General features: G+C 39.7%; 1 protein-coding gene across 1 annotated transcript in view; it reads right to left on the bottom strand.

Annotated features, from left to right (window-relative positions):
* The window catches only part of Phlpp (PH domain leucine-rich repeat protein phosphatase), a 115,363-nt gene extending 101,772 nt beyond the window's left edge, over positions 1–13,591 (bottom strand). Inside the window, exons 1-2 of the mRNA XM_076899563.1 lie at positions 11,990–13,591; positions 11,413–11,685 (exon numbers count right to left, since the gene is read on the bottom strand). Of these exons, the coding sequence (XP_076755678.1) occupies positions 11,413–11,685; positions 11,990–13,591 (1,875 nt within the window). The remainder of the gene's footprint in view (positions 1–11,412; positions 11,686–11,989) is intronic.
* Positions 13,592–14,083: the final 492 nt, after the last annotated feature.

The raw sequence follows: 14,083 nt of genomic DNA, 5'->3' as shown, positions 1-14,083 counted from the left end.
TACCTTCGCTAATAACAAAAATAATATACAAATAATTCACAATTATACAAATTATGCATTTAATATTTTCATAGGTATTTCTCTAAAATGAATACCCGAGCGTGAAATTACCTGCACGCATACAAGTGTTCGTTTCCATAGGTGAAAACAGACGGAAGCAATAGTTTGGACGTGTTCGAAGCGAGCAACAAACAAGCCCGAAAACAGCCGTGGGTACGGTCGCGGCCCTTCAGCGTCGGGTAAAACGGACGCGATTCCAAGCGATTGCTCGATTCAGTATCCGACGCACGTTGAAAGCGGTTCATTTGAATATCCGTCGCGCTGGATAGAAGCACGAAGAGGTATAAATGGGAAGCCGCGCGCCGTTTTACTGCGCCATTTCGCGGCTCAGAATCCCCGATAATTATTAAATCTACGGGCGTGTTGCGTCCCGCGCACGGAATGAAAAATATCAACAGCGAGTCAGAGGTGGGGATGAGACGAAAAAATAAAAATGCGGCTACGAGAGAATCTTTATATGTTGCCTGGTGTTACGAGGCCATCGGGGTCGGAGGTCGAAATCTTCCGTGACTTTTAACGGCAATTTAATCTCAGAACCTGGTGAAAATAACCGATGAATGAACGTGGGCTCTTTCTTGACTAGGTAAATGGTTCCCTATCGATTGTTCGGTTCAAGCTGCGGGATTTATTGTAGTGGCGAACGATCCACATCAATACGATAAAGCTGGAAATATATGAATCAGATCAATATATAAAGTGGGTTTCCGTTTCGATGTTCCTAGGAAGAACGTCATTGTTGCGTCGCGATCGCTAGAACAGTCCGATTTTAGCTCGAAGAGTTTCGAGACTTCACTCGTTGATATAAATGAAATTTTGTTTTCGACAAAGACTTAATGTTAGTAATAGCTCCATGCGTTTCTGAAGAATGGTGTGCGTCCCGTATCGTTAGTAGCTAATATAGTTGAAACCAAGTTTATGATGCTGACGTTTATAATTAGATATTCTTGAGGATTGACATATTGTAAACGTAGGTGCTTACTTAGGTATCATACGTTTTCCCCTCAATCACTCTATTTCTGATTTTCGTGATTCTACCCCCAGGAAAGGGTAGCGACCATCTTTACTTTAAATACTAGGCAGCTGATTAGTGCGCGGCTGCTTCGCCACTTTGAATATAAATGTAGAAATTTATAAATAAGATCAGCGTTGATTGTTTATTCATGATTCACATAAGTTACGCCCATCTGTCTTCTAAATCATAACTTTACCCGCTATTATCATGATACTAATTTCTATTTTCTTTAGATAATACCATTCTAAGTATCAAGACTGGTTGATACATGAGCTAATTGATGCCCTTGGGAACGCCAATCGCTCAAACAATAAAGAAAGAAAAAATTAAGATCAGCATCGATTAGTAGTATCAATTATGCGTATACTAAAGAATAACTGATAGAGTTCACTTATTCGAAGATTTTATACTTGGACACTCCAACTCAACCTAAATCAAGCCCTCTTCTGTAACCGAGCTGTACCTGCGACGCGACACAAGGTTCACAACAAAGTTGGAAGTGTAAAAAGTAATATCGCTGCACGATCTCCTCGATCCTTTGTATAGAGTTTAAGAAACTGTTTCTTCGTATAGATTTTAAGAAACTGTTCTCTTATTTATGTATAATATACATTCAATTCATATAATTGGGAGCAAGTTGATATGGTTCAAGATGGTTGCTTTCTGATGTAAACGTAGCGTGATGCGCGATTCTGGTTCAATACCTCGATATTGAAGTCAAGTTTTGACTTGGGATAGCAGGTAGGCTTGAACAATTGAGGACTGATGTTCTGCAGAAAATAAAGCTTTATTATGATTGGAGAGAAACTATTTAAGAAGGTTAAGAGAAGAGTAGAAGGGTGTGAAATCCAGTGTGAGTAATGGTGAAAGCACGATGAGTAATGAACGATAGACTAAGACTAAACCAATATTTGGAAAATATGACAGTGCGTATAATGAAGTTTAGTCAGTTGATCGTCGATATATCACGTTTTAAATATCACCCTCGCGTCGTTTAATCAATAATTTACTCTGGAATGCGAGTGACAGCGCAGAAGCATCCCTTGATTTTGAAAATAAACTGAAAATCCATCATAAAAATAGCGAGGAATATTTTTAAAATATCTCTCCGCGACTTTTCGTTCTCTTCTCGTGTGAAACATTCGAGAGAATTGGCACCGTTGGCCTAAATTCTTCATTCGAGAGGCATTTCCAGCAGAGAAAATATCCACGGTGACTGGTCTCATTAAGGCGACGATCAAGCGGAGACAGGGACTCTGTCAGTCGGCGCGTAAGTCTTCCAGATTGCGCACATTGTTCCCGCAGCCTTGACGGATGAGCTTGACGTGTCAACGCCGTCAAGATCTGGCTTCAACCGTTGGTATTGTGGCGCGAAACGCGGGCTTCCGGTACCGCGAGGGATCCCGCTCGAAATCCGCCGCTAATTTCGCTCACGTCTCTGTCTTCCCTTTGCAAATCGCGCACAAACGCCCTAAGAATTCTGCAATTCTCGTTTAATGCCTGAAGCAACTTCTCTTCACGATTCAACTACTATAATATATAATCGATACAAATTAACTAATTTTTTATTCGTTAAGCGAATCGATGTATGTGTTATCGTGAAACACCGGAATTAGAGAATGTCAGTATTCACCGGTGAACGTTGGCACATGCCAAATACGTCGGTGAAAGGACGAATATTTGGTTATATTATTATACATTCGGATTATCACCGGTATATGTCGACACAGATAACACAGGTAACCTCTGGTGGAGGTTGAAACAACAAGCCGAGAATACACAACCAGAAAGAGGCAACAGAAACTGTACTATACTATACTGCAAAAATTAAACAAAGATTAAATGCTGTTGCAATATAAAATGTACCACATAATACAGTGCTCGCTAACTTGTGATTCGCGATGTTAATTTTTGGTCAAGTTTTTTGGATGCACATATAAGTAAAATTTTATGCATCAGCAATAAGAAAATTTTTTTTAACCAGTAGCCCACCGAATGAGTTTAACTTTGAAAGTAGCTCACGCATGTATTAAGTTTGGAAACTACTGAGATAATATAAGGGTAATTGAACCGTGAAGTCGTAGTTCCGAAGAGAATCGTTTTAATGTACTATTTGTTCTTTGATGAAGCATGTACGATAGCGAGACGTTAAATAGATTTAACTTTTAATTACAACTGTCTTCTTTTAAACTGCCTCCTCCGAATTCTGTAGAAGCCCAAAATCTCGAACAATACCTATAGATGCCTACTAGAAGGACCACCCATAACAATGGGACTGAATGAACACAGCATTTCAATGGTGACTAGAAACTTAAAGTGACTAACTACATTGTCTGTTTACTTGGTCGTGCTGAGTCTTGTGTACGAAATATCTAAATATTCTGTTTCATCCCTTTCAGTATCGATGGCGCATTTGTAGAGAAGTCCAATTAATCGTCATGCAGCGACCTCTTGCTGATCCCACATTTGGCGACCAGAAGTAGAATACTTCTTAAAATTGCGACAATGGTCAATTACTATTAAGAATCAGAAAACGATCGACTAAAATTCTTTTTTCTTTTTCAAAAATAGTATTTACTTGCGACCCTGTTATAAATCTGGATGTCGCTGCCTGTAACACTCTCTATAGTACGAAAAAGTAAAGCATATAGAACACGCTCCTTCTCCCGGAAATCTTCCTTTTACCTTGATAAAAAAGGTATTATACGAAAATACTCAAATAAACAGCCTCTAATACATTTATATAACAGGAGAATTCTATAATAAGAAAATAACTTACGACAAGAATATAAGGCTAGACGATCTCAAGATGAAATTTAACAATGAACTAACAAAATACGAGGAAACAAACAACCCTACTAAAAATTGGTGATTGAAAACCAAATAAACACACAGGACAAATCCTGCTCCTCCGAATATCGTTGAATCCACTGACTGTCATATAAGTAACAAATAGTCAGACTAAATACCTTTAAGACTATTATAAATATATTAATAAAAATATATACTATACACAATAAAGTTAAGATTCAAAACTTTTACTAAACGCTAAAACTATTTTATGCAAATCGTCAGTTCAGTTATCCCATAGCACAATTTAAGTATTCCCCAGATCAACCTGTTATACCATCCTAATCATAAGCTTAAACTTCCTTTGTATACCGTTATAATTTTTGTCCGTTTTAAGTTTATTGCACCTTTATATATATCTGGTTTTTTTCTATCTTGGTACAATAAACGTTCGTTAAACAAAAAGAATGGTTAAAACAGTCGCCCAGCAAACGAAAAAGATCCGGGATCAAATCTCGATCGGCTAAATCTTTCTCATTCGTTCAAAACATGAGCAAAAATTACAAATCCAAATTACTATTCTTATTTTTTATTTTGAGAAGTGACAGAACGCGATTTCGAACGAACGAAGGCAAATCCGTCGCGACGAATCGTGATTCGAGTTTAATCGCGTTTCTATTGATTACACGGCCATCTGTAGCGGGTGACGAGCATCGATTTGAGCGAGGATAGGTTTTTGACGGGAATATTGTGATAGCTGGAAAGCTTGGCGGGAAATGTTTGCCCGACGGATTTCCGTTTCGAACGATTAATTTTATACGTATGTATATTAGCTGCGGGTGATTAATCGTAAGCGGGTCGTGTGAAGCTGCATCATTTTGAATAATTGTCTGCGTTTGGGTTGATTCTGCATAAATTGGATAAATAGAATTTTATACAGCATTGCCACTTTAAATTTACCCCTTTGCAAAGCAAATTCATCCCTTTTGCGAATCGAATAAAATTCTACTTAAATATTTTATTTAAAAAAAGGACATCAATTGTAAACCAGGTAATAAGAAAAAAAATTGTAAAAGATACAGATATTTATTTAAAAGTAATTCCAATTTAACCAATTCATTATGATCAATATAAATTACGTAATTCATAATTATATAATTAATAGTATGTGATGTATGGAAATTGAGTGTAAATATAATTTGTGTATCCTAGCCTATATATACATACATAATGGTTCTGCTGCCGCAGTTGCTGGCTGGCTTAAAGGGTTGATGGTAATTTGACTCTTCAAAAGATCAACATATTTGTGTTTTCTTATTGATATTTGCACACAGTTTTCATATGTACAGACTATAAACATTAATTATGTAATTACGTATTACGTAATATGTCCTGATTTTAATAAATTGACAAATCCTTTTAAATAAATGTCTGTACCTTTTTGAACAAAATTTTTTATTTCTTACTACTTAGCTTGTATGTGATGAGGTGTTCTTTTAAATAAAAATATTTAAGCAGAAGTAATTAATTTTCAAAGGGGTAAATTTGATTTAAAAAAGAGTGATTTTAAAATATAAATACTGTAAAGACAATTGAATTTAGATAAAATGAAAATATATTTTTTCAGCATAACCGTGATAATGGATGTACGCAGTTTCAGTTGTATTTTGAAACCAGAAGACATAAAATAAAGTTATCATTCAAAATCACCCGTTAAAATGATTAATAGAGGGAAACTTTCGCTGAATGCGATTCAGAATAAAATGGAAACGATGGGTTAGGAAAAAAATTCAATAATAAAATTGCAATTAGCGATAATAAGTTTGAAAGATGAAATTGCAACCTCTTTTCATGAAAAATAATTAGCAGTGATTGCAGTGATTCCTCGTGTTGTTTTTAATGGAGACAAGTGTTACGATCCAGAAATCAGGAATCCTGGTCGAACAGCAGCTTCGAACGGCCGGGAACGACTTTCGAATTCGTGGAATGCCCCAAGTTCCTCATAGTTACCCGGAGAATGTCAGGAACTCGAGAGCGGAGGGTACGCAACCCCCGTGCGAACTTGTCCCACCATTATGTAATTAAACACCTGTTCGCGGTGCGAACCGGTCAGTCACGTGTTACCAACTACCTGACTTCCTTGCCACAGTTTCTCAGATCGGGGACACCTGTTTCAACGGTGTTCCAGAAGCGCGCCAGCTGCCTGGCACATTCGTTCGCATACCGTTCCGGACGCTAATAAACGTCTCGCAACGGCGACTGCGTTACTCACACGGCAACAACTTATATTCGGATATATAAATTAATTGAAACTGACAAGGATACGATCGCGATTCCCCTTTTTTCTTTGGTTGAGACGAGGAAAAAATTGAACAGTCAAGTTGATTCATTTACTTTTTTTGAGAAAGTTCCTAATTTACTATCCAAGTGATATTTCAGTCAACTGTCTAAGTCTTTTTCTAATGAAAATAAAAATTTGTTGAAAAGTTGTGAAAAAATTGGAATAGTAATGGTTTGGAAGAGACGTAAAAAAATAGTCGAAATACTATTTCCATATTAATGCGACATGTATGTGTAATATCAGTATTTTTGTAAGAGAACCAGAAAAGGGAATGCTTAACGAAAGTCAGGTCTAAGGGCAGGTGAAAGCTTTCCCGGGCAATTCGTTAGCGAGGGTGATGAGTTTATGGTGGTGGGAGTAAGATGTAGGAGAGAGGATTTTCAAAAAAGACAGTTTTGCGTTGCCTAGAGAAAGAAAAATACCTGCACACTGCGAGATATATTGCTGTTGAACGATTTTTGTTTTACTATATTTCTTTTTTTAAGTAAATCGTAATTACTTTTCACATATATCACATGTGTTACTGTGAAAGACCGATATCTGGCAAATCTCCATATGGCAATTCTCCGATGAATATCAGTGCATGTACCAAATATTTGCTAAATATCGTTATTTCTCACTTATATCGGTAAATGTCGACGTTCAGCATGCACCGATGGTGAATGTTAAATAGAAATATTTTTATTACGTTATGGCAAAAATTGTAATATACGAAATATGTTAAAATAGGAGAAAGTTTAAATAATAGCACATGTAAATAAATTGTTGAAAAGAAAATAATGCCAATAATAAATTTACACGTGAATTATGTGATTAACGTAACAAAATTTGATCTACTGCAACAATTTAAACTGTCACGACACTTTCAATTGCATGCGAGTCCCTTGCTTTCACAGCTGCATCGAATCGTGGAACACTTGTTTTTGCAATTACAGCGTGTATAGCCTTGTCTTTCGATCCCCACCGAAATATTTGTCTTTCACCGACGTATTCAGTATGTATCGACATACCGAGATACGAATTCCAATAACGACTCGTCCCAGCATAAAAAGAAAAAGTCCTCGCGATTACTATTACGATAACAATCTCGATAATTAGATTAAAAATTCGCTAAGAAAATGCATTTATGAGCGCGAGCCCGCTGAAAAGAGGGCCGAAGACAGAAGAAACAGACGGCGGATGGGGAAAACAGCAAGTTCATCTTCGTCGTTATTGCGGCCGTCTGTACACACACGTAGGAAGCTTCGAAGTTGAAGTAATCGAGTGGGTTCTTTTAAGAGGCACGGCTGCTGTTCGAGTCTCGGGACTCCTTTGATTACTGGCGCGTACCTCGTTATCTTTGAGGAGCCGGCGTCTTACTCATTATACGCCGTCGCGCGAACGGTGGAAAGGAAAGTTTCAGGGTGCGACGCGCGCGAGATCGGTTCCTTCGGATGAGAAAGGCGAACGGACTCGCGAGTCAACCCTTTAACTACACCAGACGCCTTTACGCCGCGATCCCGACCGCGGTCCCAGTCTTATTGAAATTAATCGTTCTGTATCATCCGTGTCTCGAACCGTATTAAAAACAAATGCATGTGCTCGTACGAGATGTAAAATATTGAAGGTTAACTTGAGATCTTCGATCGAAAATTCACTTTCGAAGGAACAGAAAAACTATATCGATATGGCAGCTGCAAAGAAAAATAGCAGATATTTTCCGTACCGTTGAAATATAATATAATTAAAACCAAGTTTATGATGTGAACGCTTGTGATTAGCTATTTCTCGAGGCTGCCAATTTATTATAAAATTATTATAAAAATTCACGCTATTGCCGTGTTAATAGCTCTTGACGTATCATAAACCTAAAACCTCTTAAGTATTATCTGCTTGGTTGTTTGACTCCGAGTCATCTTTCTCTTGACGGGTTTCTCTGTTGTTCTGCCCTCACGGCAAGGTACTTTGTATATAATACTACTTTGTATATAATCGTTACTTTTTATATAAGGGTAGAAAGTTATAAATAAGAACAATGTTGAATATTTTCACATAAGCTACGTCTACCTGTCTCTATACTTATAAACCTTGCATACCAAATCTTTCTCTTCGCATGAGCGCTTGTCTGCAATTCAAATTTTAACTTAAACCCACCAAATATAAATTCCAACTCAAAACTGCTTCATACTAATAATAAACCTAAGAAATCTAGAACATCAAGCTGACTTCTGCTCAAGCTCTGACCGAGATACTGAAATGCGACACTCGCGTATCAAAACTAAATAATTTATTGTTTTTAGTACGAGTTTAAACTAACCTTTTACTGGCTCTCGTACGCACATAGTGTAATGTGTAATATTTGTGAAATATGAATTTTTTTTATCGCAACCGTGAATATCCACAATTTAATTATAATAAGTATCTCGTGCTTTGGTTTTGTTCCACGAAGCGATTTATGATCTTCGTTAGAGAGGTTGAAAGAAAGATTCGTTCGGATGGAATCGCAGTAACGTGGCCTGCGTTCCAATTATTCGAGTTTTATTGAAGGCTACGAATGCTTTGCAATTGTGTGCTTAGATTATTGGAGATCGATCGAGGAATGCGATTGTTTTCCAATTGGTTTATGGTAGAGAATATTTCTGCTTGTAAAAACTGTGAATTCTAAAATTTCGCTTTTGTGTATCTGAACAGTTTAATGCATAATTTGAATTATGTATAAATAATATAAATTTGTTCTTTCAGTAGAATAATATTTCGATTAATTTGCATTATCTAATTTGATTTATATATTATGATATTATTCTGTATATTTGTAGCATGACGCTGACAACGAATATCTTTGCATCTATTTTTTAATCAAATTATTTCAAATTTATTCTCGGACGTTTCAATTATTTTCCACTGTTATGAAAATATAGAATTCATTGTTGGAAACGTAACGGTGAACAACGAACGCTGCAGAATGAAGAGAAATGTTCAGAATTTATAAAAAAAGGAAAAATACGAAATAAATTATCGTTAGTATTATTATCACTATTATCGTTTACTGTTACTACTATAATTATTATTATTACTATCATTCTTATATCAACCTAAATGTTTAATTAGTCCAATACAATCTGTTACGTATATTTTTAATTTTCCATCGTGTAACACTCTGTTCTAGAATCACTTGAACGAATTTGATGTCAAAGGGAGTATTCACCATCATGAACAACCATCATAAACGAGAATTCCAATACTAAAGCGCGAGCAGCAAACATTTTTCGTTTCAATAAGTTTATCCAGCTACGCTTATAGTTTCGAACATCTGACCGGCTGTTTAACCTTACCAAATATCTGGTTCAACGTGACCTAAAACGCAGGTGGACGATGTTATTGGGTATCGGAGATTCGGCACGATCACGTTCCCAATGTAGGTATTACTCGGGAAATGCATAAAGAGGAGGCTAATAAAAGCAACTCGACTTGACATTGCTCCACAAATATCACCCTTATGCTCCCCTAAATAGGAAATCCATATTCCGGAAGAATCTAACCGAGCTGTTCCCTTCTTGGAATCAAACTCAATATTAACCCCGATTTTAGTTCATCGATCCAAGCGAAACACTGCGGGCAATTTTAACACAGAATATCAAGTAATTTTCCAATTTGTAACATGTTAATGTCGTAATTATCTATAGTTTCGAACACGAAGAGAAAAATTATTATTTTTTTACATGTATTCAGTTTTAGAAGAGTGTCAATTTAACACGCAATTTTCTCGGCCATTATCACTTAAAGGTACAGTTTTATAACACTTTTTAAGGTCGAAGAAAAAGAAATTTGGCGATTAGAATACGAAACGCAGAAAGATTAACAAAAAAAGAAGTCAAGTGTGTGAAACTAATCACATTTTGATTCGCACGGTCGAAGCACTAAAATGCTTAAACACTCGTCTGAGCACAGTGACATATTACATATAATAATAATAATTATTATTATTATTATATTATAAACTTAAGATTACGCAGCATCCCTTAAAGTCTCACAGATTCATCCAATCCACAGAAAGTAAAAAAAAAATCAAGCACGATATTACAGATACACACAAAAGCCATATCTACTTTTCTTTCGAGAGGAGGAAATAATGACACGTCCTGGGGTCCCGCTGGGACGGCGAAAGGAAATCGCGTGGCTCGGATCCCATCGGAGGGATCTTGCGGTTCGCCAGGATTTCCGGTCCGCTCGGTGTCGCAGACGTCGTTAATGCTCGAGCACGCGATAAAGCTCGCGATGATATTCCGTTCAAAACCCGTTCGCATTCCTTTTTTTTTTTTCTCGCCCCGTTCCACGGGATTCTGCTCGGTACCCGTCGTTTACCTGCCCCCTTTCTCCGTTCTTAAATCGCGCTTTCTTATCACGTTTCACTTCGCCCGTCTCGAGCTCGTTTCAACTTCGAGTTTCCTTGTCGACCGTCTGTCGTATACCCCGTTTCGCTCGAGGATCTATCGCTGATGCAACGGTGAATGCTGCTTCGCTGTTTCGGCGTTTCTTCGACTTTTCGTGCGACCCTTCTTTGGTGACTTAAAATCTTTGAATTACCATATTTGCAAATGTAACGTGCGTATACATTTTCGAAGTGAAAGATTATTTCAAGATCGTGGCGTACTAATGACAGTCAATTTATACGCGAACAAATTTTTTGTAAAACAAGATTCGATATCATTTTTTTTTGTATCATCATCGCTATCGAAGCAGATACGTACTCAACTCGCCATCTTTCATTTTAAATAAATTACCCCAACCTCCACTTTCTTTTATACTTCCAACTTGATACAAAAATCGATTCGTGTTTTCATATCATCACGAATGCCATAGATGGTATTTTCAATATCATATCACGTCAACGAGCTCGCAGGAGCCGTTTAGCTAGCTATCTTCGAATGAACTCGTCAAGCTAATTAACTCTTCATCCCTCGCTCTAAACAAACTACCCCACTCATCCGCCTACTCCCATCAACTCTGAAGATGAACAAAGAGCGAAGAAAAAAAAATAACCTATATACATATATCCCCCAATTTTCAAGTAAACACCCTGTGAACTCATCGCGAGAGACGTCGTAAGCGGCGCGTTCCTCGTGCCGTAGCTCATTAGCATGTCCGCTTCCCTCATTAACTTGAGCGGTCGCGTATCCTTTGCGTCGTAAATCAAATGAATAATTAGCCGCGGAAGTTCGAGCTCGCTTACCTGTATAAACAGGGACAAGTCGTCGCCTAACAGCATGTCCCTGCAGACATCCCTGCCGGTGGTGTCCAGAGTGAGATAGACGAGGCTGCTCTCGATCCCGGTGTGTATCCTGACCCAGCCGCTTCCGCCCGCGACGTCCGCCCCGACTCCGGAGTCCCACGAGGAATTAAACGTCCCCTGAAGCCTGTCCGCCTTCGGGCTGGCCGCCTCCGACAAAGGGCTACCGTTCTCCAAAGAATCATCGAAACTCTCCCTACTCTTCTCGTCCTGTGCCTCTGTGATCCTCGTCGTCTGTGCAAAATGTAAATTTTAATAAACGCACATTCGCACCTGCGCTGGTCATTCTATATTTAACAATTGCTGAAGATTCGTTAAATAAATTTTGAAAATTGCCATCTGTATAAGCGAAGCTTAAGATTTGTTAAAAAATACTTGAGATGTAAGGTGTTTCAAAGTTTTTTAACAGAACGGTGAAAAGCCAGTAGTGGAACCATATGTGAATAACAGAGATAAAGCGTACTCCAAGGTAAAAGTCTCTACAGAACAAAGAATAAACTCCGACATGTAATTTCCTTACACTCTGAACCACCGGCTTCTCGCGATCGAATCTGTCGATGGTCTCGTCCAGATTTCCTAAGATCTCGTCTTCCAGTGCAGGCTGCTCGGTAACCTGGTCACTAATCTCTGCCCTGCTTCTCCTTCCAGACTTATCATTAGCCTGATCGATGCCAGTCGCACGTTTCGCCTCTGTTTCGTCCCGACTCCCCGGCTTCTTCGAGACGGCCCTCTCGATCGGCTCGCCCTTGTCCGGCTGCAGGATTCTCGCTTCGTTAGAGCGCTCGCCGTAGCTCTCCGGGTACAATCTCGAGCTCCCCAGACAATCGGTGTCGTCGTTGATCGCTCCGTCCTCTGTCCTCTCCTCCTCTCTCTCGTTCGAATAAAAAACACTCTTCCTGTCCTCGTCCCGTTTCGATCTGGAACCGTATTCGACCCTCGTCGAGGTCCGCCTCTCTTTATTCTCGTCAGGCTCGTAGAACCCTGGCCTCGGAGCCATGATGAAGTTCTCGTTATCGCGCAGGGTCCTCGTCTTTGACGGTGTCTTCGTCGATCGTTTCTTGTCGGACGTGTCCGAGCGATGATCCTTCGAGGCGGTCAGCTTCTCGCAGTGCTCCTTCGAGAACGTGAACTTATTTATGTCCAGCCTACGCTGTCTCAACGAATCCTGGCACGACTTCTGCACCAGGCACTCCGATTTCGGCCTCGTCTTCTCCTTTCGTCTGGCCTCCGCGTACGCGTGCTCCTCTTTACGGGATTCTTTGCTCTCGATCGGGGTTAATCTACTTCTCACGCTTTGCTCTTTCGCGCTACCTTTCGACAGAGAGTCCTTCGAGTCCTTCGAATGGTTCTTCGACCTGGACTTCTGTTGGAACCGTTCGTAGTTCGCCAGTATCTTCTGGTTCAATTCGTGAATCAATTCCAGCCTCTTCGAGATCGAGTCGTTCGTCTTGTCCACCTTCTTCCTACCCCATTTACCGTTCACGCTTTCCTCCTCTTCGCCTTTCACCGACTTCTGCGTCTTCGCGGCAGCGGACAGCTGACGCCTCTGCTTGGTAGATTTCCTGGAACCACCGGTCCCTTCGCTAGGTATCCCTATTTCATATTTCGAGTCGCTTTTGATCACGTTCCCCTCCTCCTCAGCCCTCTCGATCACGTCTATTTCAATGGACCACGAGTCCTTGCGTCTCTTGTCTTGGTCTTGATGGAATCCTGACACGTTCATCAACCCCAAACTGGTCTTGCCGTTCTTGCTGTTCTCTCTACGGTCTTGTCTATCCACGATGTTCTGCCCAATCTCCATCTCCGGTTTCCTCCGGTTCCCGCTCAGTTCTATCCCTTTCCTGGCGTCTGGACGTACCTCAAGGCCAGCGCTGGACCCGCTGCTCAGGCTGATCCTCTCGTTCAACTCCCAGTTGATGGTTGGCCGAGCCCTCGCGTCGACCACGTTGCGGCTAACTATGGGACAGAGGCCAAGCTTCTGATTCAAATCCTGCAGGGGCGCCGCTTGGCCAGCTGTGTTCGCGCTCGATCGGACCTTCAATCCTCTGGTCGAGGAGAGTCTGCGAGATCTCCTCAGCTTGGTGGACGTCGCGCCGTCCGGGGATTCACCCGCGATCACCATCTTGATTACGGATCATTCGTCGTCCCTTAAGGGGTTTAAGAGACGGTTTCGTGAATGATCGATCGAGTCGTGAGACGATCGAAATCGTGGAGTTGTATCGGTGAATGGGGTGGCATGGTTATCGGTCCATGCACGTAGCGTTCTTGGTTCTGTCTGGAAGCATTGTTCGATGGAGTTAGAAGAGAATTTGGAGGCGGATGTTTTGCGAGATCCAGAATTTAATTTTAATTCTTATTTTACTGTTTTCGAGTGCGCGTGACGGAATTTATGTATCGTGAAATGATGGTGCAGAAAGTCTGATTACGTGTTCTACTAATTATCTTGTTTGTAGTAAAAACGGGAAATGGTGTTTTAAAATGAGATACTTATAACCTTAGAGTTTGAAATACGATTTTTGGGGGTTTACAAGTTTTTTAGTCCACAACATTTTAAACAATATACGAAAAATTGGCAAATTCCACTCGATCCTTCGAATATAGTTTTAATAAATAC

Source organism: Xylocopa sonorina, chromosome 8, assembly GCF_050948175.1.
Source record: "Xylocopa sonorina isolate GNS202 chromosome 8, iyXylSono1_principal, whole genome shotgun sequence".
Taxonomy (NCBI): domain Eukaryota; kingdom Metazoa; phylum Arthropoda; class Insecta; order Hymenoptera; family Apidae; genus Xylocopa; species Xylocopa sonorina.
Note: the sequence above shows the minus strand (reverse complement) of the source record. Positions and strands in the feature narration are given on the sequence as shown.